Below are 15673 nucleotides of genomic sequence, written 5' to 3' on the forward strand. Positions count from 1 at the left end.
CCTGGACGGGCCTTTGAAATGTAGTAAGCACTCAATAAGCATTTATTAAGTGAATGAATGAAAAAAAGAGAGTGTAAATTGAGAAAGGAGAATGGCCGCAAAACCTACCCCATCACAGTACATTTTTCTCTGTGCAAACATTTTCTGTTTACTTGTCTGTCTCCCACTTGGGACTGAGACTAGGGCTGTTGTCACAACTCTATCCCCATTCCCTGGAACAAGTGTCTGACTCTACCACATGATAAGCCCTCAATAAGTAAACATTGTTTAAAAGTCTGGAACACAGGACTATTTACTTCATTATCATCATGAAGCTGTTCGTATGGAAAGTAAGTTTGAGTATCTGTGTGTTTCTTCAGACATTGACAGAACAATCACAGACGATTATGACTGAGTCAAATCGTCATAATCAAAACAAATTAAGCAAAATATAAAGTACAGTAAATAAACTAAGTATTTACTAATGTTTTCAGACTTTTGAGATACCCTGAATTTCTCGGGTATATGAAAAAAATGAATGTGTGAACTGACTTTAAAAATCAAATCAAAACTATAGTTATTGAGTAGAGCCTGGCCCTTTGTTGATCTGTTGTCCCTCTTTATGCCTAAGCCAGGTGAGTGTGTTTCCCGTACCACTAGACCAGAGCCTTTTCATCTTATGCTCTGCTTCTTTCCTTAGTCTGTGAATTTCTGGTACGTGCTGGTGATGAATGATGAACACACAGAAAGGCGGTATCTGCTGTTTTTTCTTCTGAGTTGGGGACTTCCAGCTTTTGTGGTGGTTCTCCTCATAGTTATTTTGAGAGGAATCTATCATCAGAGCATGCCGCAGATCTATGGACTCATCCACGGTGACCTGTAAGTACATCCAGGCAGAGCACACTGCCTCCTCAGCCTTTCTGTATCCAGGCAGATTTACTGGTAGAAAGTGGGAGCAGTTGACTAAGGGGTCTGACTGAAGGAGCACCATGAAGACCTTTGCCTTCCTGCCACACCTTACTTCCTCTAATTATCTCTATAAATAAGAAACTATTGCCTCTCCAGTTCCTTTGATAGGTGCAGTTTTCTCAGGTGAATTGGTGTATCAAACAGTTCACAGCAATTTATACTTTACCATAATTTAGTTTGTTAGATTGGGACAAACAGAAATACCTAGTGAAATCAGGGAACTATGAAAATTTTGGTGAAGAATAGAATCAGTGACAAATTTGGAGTGTGGCATGTTATCTAAGGAGTCTGATATTTGGGGGGCGGTGGATGGGGAGCATGGCAGGCACCATCATTCATAAAATCACTAAATACCAAAAGACTATCAGAGTGAATGGAGAGTGTCTTCAAAAGTACATGGGAAGGAGGCAAGGTCGGCTGGGTCCTTCTGATAGATTCTTATTAAAGTACACTGTAGTCTTGAAATCTAACGGATCTTTATACACACATATATATGCATGCCTTAATCCTGAATCTGGTATCTTACAACTTTGAGGACCACTCAGCCCCTTCTATTGACTCCACATTAAAAAAAAAAAAAACTTTGGGTAATAAAGCTTAATCAACTCCCTTGGTGTAATGAGGATTTAGAGGAAAAAGTAACATTTCTAAATAAGAAAGAATAGCCTAGTCACAATCTTATGAAGACAGTGTTACCTAATTATCTCACAGGTTATTGTGAAGATAAAAATTAGTTAATAGATGTAAAGAATCTTTTGAAGCAAAAGTACTATATAAGCAGAAGTCATTTTCATATTATTATTGCCTCTGATCAATTATGATCATCCATTATATATTAATCAACACTTGTTATTGATGTATGCAGATATACTTCACACGTGGGCAATCGCAGACTAATATCCCATACCACATTAAACCAAAGGAGATGAGCTATGTAATACACACCCATTGAGATACCATATATATAATTTAGTCTTTTTATTGCAATTCAGTAAGATTCCCTCATGCTGATTAATTTATAGCATTACAACAATAGTATTGAAATATAGTATTATATTTTGTTGATATAAAATTCTAAAAGCCTGATCTTCTAGAAGGGAATGGTTGTGTCTTTTCACAGTTATATTATGACATATTACTACTCCTGCATTAATTTAAATCTTGGGCTGCCAGGATTAATTTCAGAAAGTTCTGCATCTTTCTTTGTCAAGTACAAAGTAACCATGAGACAAGTCCTGGTGGCCAGTAGCCATCTCTTTCATGAGCTCCCTGGCAAGATTGGAGTTATTTGGCAGCAGTTTTAGCATCACATGTATACACACCCAGTCTGGATAGATGGGTGTGTATCACCCGATGAAAGTGATGTTAACTAGAAGAAACTCTCTCTTGATGCTTCTAAAAGGATTTTTAAGAGAGAAATTAACTGTTATACAAGAATGTCCAAATCAACTGACTCTTAAAATATTTGCCTTCTGAGGCTTTTGCAGAAAGTTCTTTATTACCAGCTCAACTATAATAAATGCAATGTAAAATATATTAACCTTTACCCAATCTTAAAATTATAGCCTTATTCAACCAAAAGTGACTAACCTTTGTAAGTAGTATAGGTTACTTTTCTTCTTCATTCACATAGAATATTCATGTGAACTTATTCCACTTTTTAAGAAATTCCGTATTTTTGATATTACTTTAATCTCAATGTAAGAATAAATTACTATGTTATTTTTGTAAAATATTGTATATTTATATCATCATTCAAAAACATGCCTTTTCTCTGGAGATGGTAGGATTTGTGGTTGTAAAATAACTGGACATCTGTTGTGCAGTGGTTGTTTGCAGTAATAAAACTTTATTTTTAGTGAGGAATTTTCTCTAAGTAGATCTTTAATGTATTAATATGCTCAAGTTGTTATATATACAATGTTTTAGTCAACTTTTGGAACCAAAATTATGATAATTTCGTAAAACCGGTAAGTGATTGCTCTTTTCCTATTAGCTGAAAAAGTTTGCAAGTTTAGTGTTATTTCTTCTTTATTATTTTGGAAGAAGTCACACATGAAGCCAACTAGGCCTCAGGTTTTCTTTGTAGGAAGACTTTTAATTACAGATTCATTTTCTTGTAAACATATAGAACTATTCATATTTTCCATATGCAGTTCTTTCTGTGTCAGTTTGATAAATTGTCTTTTTTTCAAGGAATGTTTCCATTCCATCTAACTATTCAAATTTTTTAGTGTTTGTAAGATCTGTAGTAATGAATCTTTTTTCGTTCTTGATATTGACAATTAGTGTCTTCTTTCACTATTTTTTCCTCTCCTCATCAGTCTTGCTGGAGTGTTTATGAATATTACTGTTTTTTCCCAAATTCAGCTTTTGACTTCTTGATATTCTCTGTTGTGCATTTATTTTAAATTTCATTTCAATTTCATCAATTTCTAGACTCATCTTCTTGATTTACTATTGGATTTTATCTGACTTTTCTTTTTTTTTATTCTATTTATCTTATTTTATTTGCTTTGCTTACTATGTGCCAGGTACTATGTATTTACTTTATTTTAAAAAATTTCCCCAGCTTTATTGAGATATAACTCACATATATAATTTTGTAAGTTTAAGGTGTACAATTTGATGCTTTGATACCCACATCTATTGTGAACTAATTACCACAATAAGGTTAGTTAACACCTCCATCACCTTACATAATTACCTTTTGTGTGTGTGTGTGTGTGTGTGTGTGTGTGTGTGTGTGTGTGTGGTTAAGAACATTTAAGATTTCTTCTCTTAGCAACTTGCAAGTATGTAATATATTATTGTTAATTATAGTCACCATGCTGTACGTTGGATCCCCAGAACTTATTTGTCTTATGCTAGAAATTTGTGCTTTTTGACCAATATCTCCCCACTTTCCCCATCCTCAGGTCATGGCAACCACCATTCTAATCTCTATTTCTATGAGTGCAGCTTTTTTAAGATTCCTCATATAAGTGAGATTATACAATATCTGTCTTTCTCTGTCTAAAGTACTTCACTTGGCATAATGCCCACAAGGTCTATCCATGTTGTTGCACATGGCAGGCTTTCCTTCTTTCTTGTGGCTGAATAATATTGTAGTGTATTGTATATATTACAATATATATCTCACATCTTTATGCATTCATTCATAGACAGATACTTAGGTTGTTTCTATATCTTGGCTATTGTGAATAATGCTGCTGTGAACATGGGGGTGCAAATATCTCCTCAAGATCCTGATTTCATTTCCTTTATATATATATACCGAGAGGTGGGATTGCTGGATCATATGCTAGTACTATTTTTAACTTTTTGAGGAACCTCCATACTGTTTTCTGTAGTGGTTGTAACAATTTATGTCCCCACCAAAAGTATGTAATCTTTATTATTTCCTTCCTTTTGCTAACTTTGGGCTTAGTTTTTTCTTTTCCTAGTTCCTTGAGGTTTAGAGTTAGGTTGTTTGAGATCTTTCTTTTTTCGTCATATAGGCTTTTATCACTACAAACTTCATCTTAGAACTGCTTTTGTTGCATCCCATAAGTTTTGGTATATCGTGTTCCATTCTTGTTTGTTTCAAGATTTTTTTAATTTCCCTTTTGATTCCTTCTTTGAGCCGTTGGTTGTTTAGGAGTGTAGTGTTTAATTTCTACATATTTGTGAATTTTCCAATTTTCTTCCTGTAATTGATTTCTAGTTTCATACTATTGTGGTTGGAAAAGATACTTGATATGATTTCAGTCTTTTAAGATTCGTTAAAACTTTTTTGTGGCCTAATATATGATCTATCCTAGAGAATGTTCTGTGTGCACTTGAGAGGAATGTATATTCTGTTGCTGTTGCATGGCATGTTCTATATGTCTTTTAGGTCCATTTAGTCTAAAGAATAGCTCAAGTCCAACATTTTCTTATTGACTGTTTGACTGGGTGATATATCCATTGTTAAAAGTGGGATGTTGTTGGGCCTCCCTGGTGGCGTAGTGGTTGAGAGTCCGCCTGCCGATGCAGGGGATACGGGTTCGTGCCCCGGTCTGGGAGGATCCCATATGCCGCGGAGCGGCTGGGCCCGTGAGCCATGGCCGCTGGGCCTGCGCATCCGGAGCCTGTGCTCCGCAACGGGAGAGGCCACAACAGTGAGAGGCCCGCATACCGCAAAAAGAAAAAAAAAAAAAAAAAAAAAAAAAAAAAAAAAAAAAGTGGGATGTTGAAGTCCCCTACTATTACTGTATTCTCGTCTACTTCTCCTTTCAGATTGGTTAGTATTTGCGTAGTATGTTTGGGTTCTCTGATGTTGGGTACATATATATTTATGATTATTATATACTCTTGATAAGTTGACCCTTTATCATTATATAATGGCCTTCTTCATCTCTTGCTACACCATTTGAGTTAAAGTCTATTTGTACGATGTAAGTATAGCTACCCATGCTCACTTTCAGTTCCACTTGATGGAATATCTTTTCTCATCCCTTCACTTTGAGCTCATGTGTGTCCATAAAGCTGAAGTGAATCTCTTATAGGCAGCATATATTGGACCTTTTTAAAAAAAATCTATCCAGCCATTCTATGCCTTTATATTGAAGAATTTAATATATTTACATTTAGAGTAATTATCGATAAGGACTTACTAATACATCTTATTAATTGTTTTTTTGCCTATTTTATTGTTCCTTTCTTCCTTTTTCCTCTCTTGCTATTTTCCTTTTTGAATCGGTGATTTTTCATAATGATATGCTTTGATTCCCTTCTCTTTATCTTTTGTGTGTCTACTGTAAGTTTTTTGCTTTGTGGTTACCATGAGGCTTACATAAAATATCTTATTGATATAACAGTCTATTTTATTGGTCAACTTAACTTCATTTGCGTACAAAAACTGCTCTTTTACTCCTCCCCTTTTCTTTTTTGGGTCACAATTTACCTCTTTTTATATTGTGTATTTATTTATTTTTTTTATATATATTATTTTTTTATTAGTTTCTGCTTTATAACAAAGTGAATCAGTCATACATATACATCTGTTCCCACATCCCTTCCCTCATGCATCTCCCTCCCTCCCACCCTCCCCATCCCACCCCTCCAGGTGGTCAAGTATTATGAATACTTGAGTAAGTTAGCTATGTAAATTGAAATTCATCCTGGAGGTCAGTGATTAATTATAGAATATATGGTAAAAATAATAAATTTATGAAGAATCTGGGGCTTAATTTACCCCTTGATGGAAATATCTGAACTGGAAAAAAGAAAAGCCTTAACAACCAAGGCAAGTTTACACAAATGTGGGTTTAGAGAAAACTTTCATGCTTTCTCTATAATATATACCTAATAAAATTTTACACAGTAATATGGTTAGCGAAATGTATCTAAAATACCTGGAAGTCACCAAATGATACTAATGTCTCAACATTTTAAATACTGCATGAGGCATGTCATATCTTATAAGAAAAAAGTCTTCTTATACATATATAATAGATAAAATTCTCATTTACCAAGAGTAATGGATTTTTGGATCTAGATTTAAATCACACAACATGATTTAGAGAAAGGTTTTAAAGAGCCTATAAAATTTTAAATTTACTTTTGTCTATGAAGTAGAACACCCAATATAGACTTGTTACCGCTTCTTTGTCACTGAGCCGGTTAATGCTATGAAACTATGAAACACTATACTATACTCAAAGTTAACAAAAGAAGGCTTCCTATACCTTTAAAAAATTTTAAAGACATTTTCATCACTTTTTGAAAATTGTGCTAGATATTCTTCTAGCTTTCTTTTTTATCTTATAATTGAACAGTGTTTAACTAAAGTAAAGCTGAAGTAAATGAAGTCTGTCCTTAATTGATTTCCATTGGTTACCAGAAGTAACTCTGTTGAGAGTACCTAGAGGTAGTCTGTATTGCGTGGTGTATATTTAGTATCTTTGGAAGTAGCTACTGATTTTTCTTGGGTTGGCTTCTCAGCTGCTCTAGGAAAAGGAACAATCTGAAGAAAAATCCCTAGTTTTATCATGCCAAATGCAGAGGAAAGAGAATACAGAAGGGTCAAGAGCCAGGGTAGAAGCCAAGGGAATATGGCCCTGAGACATTGTCCCTAAATAGATAATATGCTGTTAATCTGGGGCCACAATTATGTGACTATGGAAGGATAGAGTGATTGAGAATGAGTGGCAGAGTCATGTCATACAGAGGGGAGGAGAGTGAAAACTTACTTATCTCCATATTCCTACCTCTGAGTTGTAAGACCCTGACACATTAATAAATGTCAGTAACAGTAAAAATGACATAACAAAGATGATAGGTTATTTTGTACTTCCAAAACACTTGCTTTTTTCTCTTTCTTGCTGGGTCATATGAATTCAACCTTAAAGAAAAAATCAGCAAATTGCTTACTGAATAACTATTATGTGCTAAGGCCTAAGTGAATTCTCTTATATTTAAGCTAAGAATTTGTTTGCTCATGATGAAAAAATGCATAACTTAATTTAAAAATTGATTACAGTTTTTTAGTTTTTCAGTATTTTAGTTTCTTAATATTTTAGCATCATGTTTTATTTTAGATATTCTTAACAAATCTTAGTTATAACCTATTCTGATTATCCTCCTCCTGAACTGAATTACTTGTTTTATAAATAACTCAATCGTCTGAAAACAATCTAATTTTGCTAGCTATATTAGGAGAAATGTTGTTAGCGTAGAGGGCAAATCTGTGTATTCTAAATTAGAACTAAGTAGGAGATATAGCTCTGTATGGGAAGTATGATATCATATGAGAGTCTTTATTTTCATTGAATTACTTAAAAAGAGAATCATGAAAAATGTTTATAAATACAGGGAGCCTATTTACCTATCATCTGAGGATTAGAGAAAATTGCAGTAAATCTATGGAAGAGAGATGTCAGGATCTCTTCAAGGATTTTCTCAGGTGGGTGGTGTGTTATTGCACATGGGTGTGTACGCACACACACACACACACAAATACATGAATAGAAATAGCAGCTTTCGACTCGCATTTTCCATTTATTCAGAACTCCAAATAAAAAAATATTGAGAGTATGCTTCTCCACAAAGTCTTAGAATCATAGAATCAAGGGGTTGGAAAACTTCCAGGCATGTCCTCAAAGGCATATCATGATTCAAACCCCTGTTCTGAGACTTGTTAGCTTCTTGAACTTCTTACTCTAAACATACTCAGTTTATATGACCTTTTATAGCTACTGATTATACAACTCATTCTACTACCCTTACCTCATTCTCTTAGCTTATGTTAGCTTGAGCTCTCCTAGCACCAGCCTCAGCTTTTCTGACTACTGCTGTATCTCTCCGAGAAAAATTCCAACTGGTGCTTTGACTTACACCCCTCATGACTTCTCTTAAGTCCCTGGATCCTCTTCTTCACATGGAAGGTGGAATCTAGGTGAAAAGAGAACTTTATAAAGCATTGGATCCAGTCTCCATACAATCCTTGGGTAATCTTTACAGCAATCCCTGACAAATGTTCATTCACTTTATATTTGAACTCATCTATGTATTTCCTCCCAGGACTTTCCACATAGAGTAGAAATCTTTTAGATTCTGGCTCAAAATCTAATTGCTGGATTCACATCAAAAAACCCCTAAACATTTCAATTTAATAATTCTTCAGTTTGTCACTGTTATTTTGTTTCCAGGCTAAACATTTCTTATTTGTTCAAATATTTCCACATATAGCATGCTTTTGCGTCTTTTCACTATCTTAGTAGCTCTCCTCTAAATTTGTTCTATCTATCCATCTATATCCATCTTCTTCTCTTACATTTTATTTTGGAAAGAATTTTAAACACAGAAAAGTTGAAAAAATTGTCAGAGTTCACATATATCCTTCACTCAAGGACATATATATACATACTTATATAACCATAGTACAGTGATCAAAACCAGGAAATTAACTATGATAAAACACTATTAACTAAATGGTAAACCTTCAAATTTCGCCAGTTTTCTCCATCTTTGGAGACAAGCATATGATTTTATTAATGTACCTCAATATATTAATGTGATGTATGATATTATTATATAGAGCGTACCTACCATTGCTAGAAGAAATCCCTCTTGGTCATTGTATTATTTCTTAATATGGAGTTGGATTCTCTTTATTTATATTTCACTTAGTATTATTGTATCACTGTTCATGAATGATGTTGGTTTATAGTTTTTTTTCCCCTTTGGACTGCCTTTATTTAGTTTAGGTAACAGTGTTTTACTTGCTTTATAAAAGGACTTAGGAAGTTTTTCTTCCTTTTAACAGTGCATGAGACAGTGTGGTCTCAAAAGGTTTGGTAGAATTCCCCTGTGAAATCATCTGGACGTGTTTCTTTTTGTGGAGTTGTCCCTCAATAACTTTTTCTAGTTCTCTTTAGAAACTGGTCTGTTTAAGCTTTCTAAATCAAATGGGAACAATCTTGATAGTCGGTATTAAACTAGGATTTTATCCATTGTGTGTAGGTTTTCAAATTCATCTGCATGGAGGACTGCAAATCCTCATCACTTCTTTATGATATACCCACAAACATAAAATTCTGTTCTCCACAAATGATGTCACCATAGTGACCTAGTTTGGCTAATGTCAGACAGCATGACAGAGTTCTTTATTAATTGCTTGTAGCTATGGATAATGAAGAGAAGGCATATAATAGCCTTAAAATGTGTCTAGCATACCTTTGCCATTATTCAGTTTAATTTGAATAATAATTACAAGGGTTTTTGTATTCTGTACCTGTGTCCCCATGATGTGGTGTATTACTTAAGATACACAAGCAAAATAAGTCTTCTTAGTCAAGTAAGAGAAGTTGCCATTAGAAGACAAAAGATGAGAATTATCTGTGATCAATTTAATATTCTAAGTTAAATGACCTGAGTCATTTTACCTGTCATAACTACTGGACAAATTCATAGATAGATTACCTCCCTTACTCCTTCTTTCCATAAGCATTCATTGAATACTATATAGGATAACCAAAAAACCAATTCTACCATGTCCTATATTTGAGTAAAAGTTACACATTTTTTAACACTCACTTAAAATCCACCTGTAATATCCTTCTATGTAAAGGAGATAGCATCACCAAATAGCATTATCAGTAAAAAGAATATTCATTTAGTCACTCTAGCTGGTTGACACTTATAAATAAGCACACATGGCCAGATGCAACTCTGACTCTTATTTCTAGTACACAGGCATCCAACTCTTAAGTAAATGTGCTTAATATTTGGCACACCCAGGTACTGAAATGTAGGGACCTAAAAAAAGTGTACTTTAGCCAGTTCACTGTACTCACTCTGTGTAGGGAAGTGGCTGTAAAATTCTTCTTGATCGGAACACAGTGGAAAGAGCAGAGGCTTTGGAGGTAGATAGACAAGACGTCAACTGCTGGCTCTGCTATTTTCTAGCTCTGTGACCCTGAGCCGGTTACCCTCTGAGAGTTTGCTGTTCCCCATCTGTGGAATAGGTATAATAAAACCTGTGTGTCATAGGATTGTGATGTGGATTGAGTGAGATGATGCATGTAGAGAAAATGCACGTGCAGTACCTGGCATGGGGATGGGGGTGGGGTCAGTTCATGACAGCCTTGTGATAGGTCTGTGAATGTGTGTCACACGTGAAGTAATAATTACATGTAATCTATCAGACAAGCCTGGCTAAACGTTACTGAATTCCTGAAGGGCAGCTTATCCTTTTACTACCTCCAGTTATTCTGAAACTATTATTTAAATTATTTCTATCACTTTCTTTTGCATCTTTGACATTAGGATTACAAATAATACACTCTCTAATATTTCTGAAACTCAGAAGCTTTTATCAACCAAAGTCAGGAGTTTGGTTTATTTTGCTTTCTTTTGTGTTTGTCATAAATGAGAACAAAATGCCTCTAAAGTTTGCAATCTTCTATGATACTGTCTCATTTGGTTCAGGTTGATATAACAGAATACCATTGACTACTGGGTGACTTAAACAACAAACATTTATTTCTCACAGTTCTGGAGGCTGGAAATCCAGATCAGAGTGACAGCAAGGTCAGATGCTTGGTGAGGGCCCTCTAGCTGGTCTTGTCCTCACATGGCCTTCCTTGGTACATGCAGAGAGAGATCCTGTGTTTCCTCTTATCTCAGAGCATTAATCCCATCACAAGGCCCCACCCTATTTCCTAATCTAACAGTAATTATTTCCCAAAGGTGCCATCTCCAAATATATAACATTGGGGGTTAGAGTTTCAACATATGAATTTGGGGAGAGGAGGAACACAAACATTCAGTCCATAGCTGGTATTTTTATAGTTTATCTAAATGTAAATACAATCTGAAGTGAAAGATTAAGTATCCATTTAGTTCCAGGGATTCCTTTTTGGAGGCCACAAGTTGTAAAAAATAATAGAACATAAGCTTCATTTATGTTGAAAGATGAGGAACTGTATCCTTCCATATCCAGAAACAACTAGATTTATTCTAATATTATTTTCGGACAGTATTTTTATTTGTGATTACTTCAGTAGTATCAGTAATAGCTTTTTCCAAGTCTCAATACTTATAACAATATTATAATAATATGTAACTTCACCTATATCTTCATATTAAAGGTATTTGGTATGTATTTTTCTACCTTTTCTCTATGTATATTCTAATATATATGTATGCACATGCTCATACCTACATAAATACGCACTCACGATGAAAACAGGATATGTTCTGTTTTGCAATCTACTTTTTATTTATGGGACAGTTTTCTATATCCATATATATCAATCACATTTTGTACTGTAATGTTCTATTATATTTATATCACCAAACTTCTATTGGTAGACTTTTGGGCTATTTCCAGTTTTTCTTTATAACATTGTAATGAATATCCCTTTATAGGTATCTTTGTATACTTGTGTTATTGTTTGCCATAGGATGAATTTTGAGCAGTGGAATGGCTCATTCAAAGAAGACATATATAAGTTTTTACTTTAAAAGATATTACCAAAGCATTTTCTAAAATGGACACACCTATTTACACTCAAATCACAAAATATGACAGAGCCTGTTGCTCCACGTTCTTGACAACTCTGGGCATTGTAAGTTTTTTTTCAGTGTTTGCCAACATGAGGTAGGTAGGTAGGTAGGTAGGTAGGTATATAGATAGATAGACACATACACACATAGACATATATGTTTATATATATACATATATACATATGTTTTATATGTATATACAGATACGTTTTTATATATATGTTTTAATAACATCATTTATTATGTATCAGACATCATCCTAAGTACACGTCTCATTTATATATCATTGCATACACTTATTTACCATTTTTATCTATTTTATGACTTGCTTGTTCATCTTCCTCCATTAATTTTTCTGATCGTTTGTTCATGTTTTCCAATAATTTGAAGAGTAGTGTTTCCTTGTTTTCTTTTTCACTTTTTTTGGAGGTGAGGTGCACTATATTAGGGCTATTAGCTTTTGTCTCCCTTGAATTTTTATTTCTCTGTTAACACATCTTTCTCCTATCCATTTATAAGGAAAATTTACATTTTAATGTATGAGATAAGTTTTGTGTGATATCAGATTATTTCAGAGAATTAGTTTAAATGTTTTGTGTGCTAATTAAATTTTCCAAGTACAATAATGGTACAGTTAACACATTGAGAACATTTAAAGTGATTTACTCAGGGTCAAAATGGTGAAAACGTGTTGCCACAAGAATCTCAGTCTGTGTTCATCCTAATTTATTAACTAGAGGCAGAATCAGGAAGAATAATGATTATGTTTTAATGCAGAGTGCTAAGAACTTAGGCATTTGAAATATCAAGCTGAATAAAGCATTAGGAAAGAGGTAATTGTAAAACTGCAGGAGGTGGAGTTGTAATGAGAGATGCCAGTGAATTGCATTTCATCTTGCTTATTTTCTTTAAAAATTTTACAGATGAAATGAAAAAATTGATCAGCTTTCATTTTCAGGTGCTCTGCATTACAAGGTATTTTGCAATATATTAAAAACTCTCATTTGGAAATCTAAGAAAGCTCTTACAACCACAAATGGTCAATCGTGTATTAGTTCAGGAAATAAATCAGTTATTTACAGGGGAAGTTTTGTTGAAGTCTCTAATGAAAAAGGAAATGCCCACAAATATAAACAGTTTGTCCAACAGGATATTTAGTGACTTAAGAAAACCATTCCTGGCTCAAAAAGATTTTCTGACAGTTGATTTGGGGGTTATATTTTCTACTTTGTGGCTTTTCAGGAGCAAGGAACCTGCTTGCTTTTTTTTTTCTTAAAATAGTATTTTTTTAATTATAAAATTACATTGTTTTAGAAATTATGGAAAACTTAGAAAATATAATTTAAAAAATAGAAGTCAGATATATTCCCATCATTCAAATATTAGTACTTCTAACTGTTTATATGTTTCTGTTTATATCTAGATTTATAGATTTTTGTTTTTATTATGTAAAATTGAGGTCACACAGTTTTATCTCCTCCTTATTTCATTTAATGTTATATCATTAGAATTTCCCATGCCATTGGGTATACCTCCACATTTTTTTAATGGCATCACTGTCTTTTAATGGCATCAATGTCATATCTGTCTCAAGATGGACTTTATCATAGTGTGTTTACTATTCCCCAGCATTGGACATTTAAGTTCTTCCCTTTCCTCATTTTTAATATTTAAAAGGTCTGCAGTGTGTGTGCTGTGTCACATTTCTACATCACAGATTTCTTGAAGTGAAATTACTGGATTAAAAATATGAAATTTTTAGAAATATTGCCAAACTGTCATCCAGAAAGATTAAAAATTTAGTCTTAATGATGTTTCTGGAGAGTACCGGTCTCCCAACAGCAGTGCTAGTCTTGATTGTGAGCTTTATGGTTTTGATAGGTAAATGCAGTGTGTTAGGGTTGTCCAGAGAAATGGAACCAGTAGGATGTAGGTAGGTAGATAGATAGATAGATAGATAGATAGACACAAATTTATTGTAAGGAGTTGGTTCATGAGATTACAGAGGCTGGCAATTACCAAAATCTGCAGGGAAAGTCAGCAAGCTGGAGACCTGCGAGAACCAATCGTGTAATTCCAGTCCAGAGGCTGGCAGGCTTGGTTCCTCAGAAGAGGCAGTGTTTCAGTTGGAGTCTGAGGGAGGATAAAAGCCAATGTCCCAGTTCAAAGACCATGAAGTAGGAAAAATTCCCATTAGGGAGAGAAATCTACTTTATTCAGTTTATCTACCAATTTAAATGTTAATCTCATCCAAAAACACCCTCACAAACACAGGCAGAATAATGTTTGACCAAATATCTAAGCATCCCATGGTCCAGTCAGATTGACAAATAAAATTAACCATCACATGCAGTGATTTATTATTGTTTCTATTGCTATTTCTTTAATGAGACCAGGAAGTTTGAATACACTCATATATTTATTCGGCCATTTGTACTTCTCTTATAAATTGTGCATGTTACGGGCTTCCCTGGTGGCGCAGCGGTTGAGAGTCCGCCTGCCGATGAAGGGGACACGGGTTCGTGCCCCGGTCTGGGAAGATCCCACATGCCACGGAGCGGCTGGGCCCGTGAGCCATGGCCGCTGAGCCTGTGCGTCCGGAGCCTGTGCTCCGCAACGGGAGAGGCCACAGCAGTGAGCGGCCCACGTACAGCAAAAAAAAAAAAAAAAAAAATTGTTCATGTTGTTTTTCTATTTTTTTATAGATTTGCGAGAGCTTTGTCCCTATTAAAGACATTATCCTTTGTAGTATTTGATGAAATATTTGTCACAATTTGTGATCCACGTTTTTAAATTGTAGTAAAACCTATCCATCTTTTCCTGCATTTTTCTTGGCTTATTATTTGTATGCTTACAAAAGTTTTGTGTTCTTTCAGCATGAAGATTTATTTCTTCCTTAATTTCAGAAAATTTTTCTTCAATTACATCTTTAATGCCTTTCTATTCCCTTCCATTTAGGGAGGTTCTTTAGTTCCTGAATACCAATTAATTTATTGGATCTTTGTATCTCCTGTATATGCATTATATTCTCCCTAATTTCTTTTCCCTTTGTGTTTTTTTCTCTCAAACATTTTCTACTTTTTGCTAATTCAGTTGCATACTGTATTTTTTATTTCCTACGCTCTTAAATAATTTGTTATTTTTGCTGGATATTATTTTTCACATCAGAACTCGGGAAATAATATATTATTATTGTCTGGCATTTCATGTTACAGAGATTAGCCTGATACTGTTTTTCCAATCAGGTAAATTTATTCTTTACCTTCTTGGATGCTTGTAGATCTTTAACATTTTATTTCTATAATGTAAAAATTTGGGCTGAATGTATAGAGATATAGCTATTTTTTCCTTTAAATGTGTCTGGTACTTGGGCTCTTAACTCCACAGACATAGCGTGTTCTGCTTCATTGAGTTTTTCAATCATATACATTTTCTTTGCTATTTTCCCGTTGTTCTAGAATTAGAGATAACAAAGTATTATGAGTACTTATCACTATACCTTGTCTTCTATGATCATAATAATCACACTTAATTGTTTTCAACTCTTTGACTTTTCCCCATGCATCCTGCCACAGCTTCTCACGTTTGTCTGCTCTGTTAGTCAGCTGCGTTTCTGCATTGTTATTCTGCTTATCCCTGCTTCCAATGCAGATTTCAGTTGTTACACATTTTTTTCCCATTTCTTTTGCTT

The 15673-nt window shown here is 34.3% G+C and overlaps 1 protein-coding gene across 1 annotated transcript in view; it reads left to right on the top strand.

The window, feature by feature from the left end:
* The window catches only part of ADGRV1 (adhesion G protein-coupled receptor V1), a gene marked incomplete at its 5' end in the record, with an annotated part of 521373 nt that overhangs the window by 358476 nt on the left and 147224 nt on the right, over positions 1 to 15673 (top strand). Inside the window, one exon of the mRNA XM_081231559.1 lies at positions 680 to 858. Within this exon, the coding sequence (XP_081087685.1) occupies positions 680 to 858 (179 nt within the window). The remainder of the gene's footprint in view (positions 1 to 679; positions 859 to 15673) is intronic.

Source organism: Mesoplodon bidens (genome assembly GCF_964165515.1).
Source record: "Mesoplodon bidens genome assembly, chromosome: 4".
NCBI lineage: Eukaryota > Metazoa > Chordata > Mammalia > Artiodactyla > Ziphiidae > Mesoplodon > Mesoplodon bidens.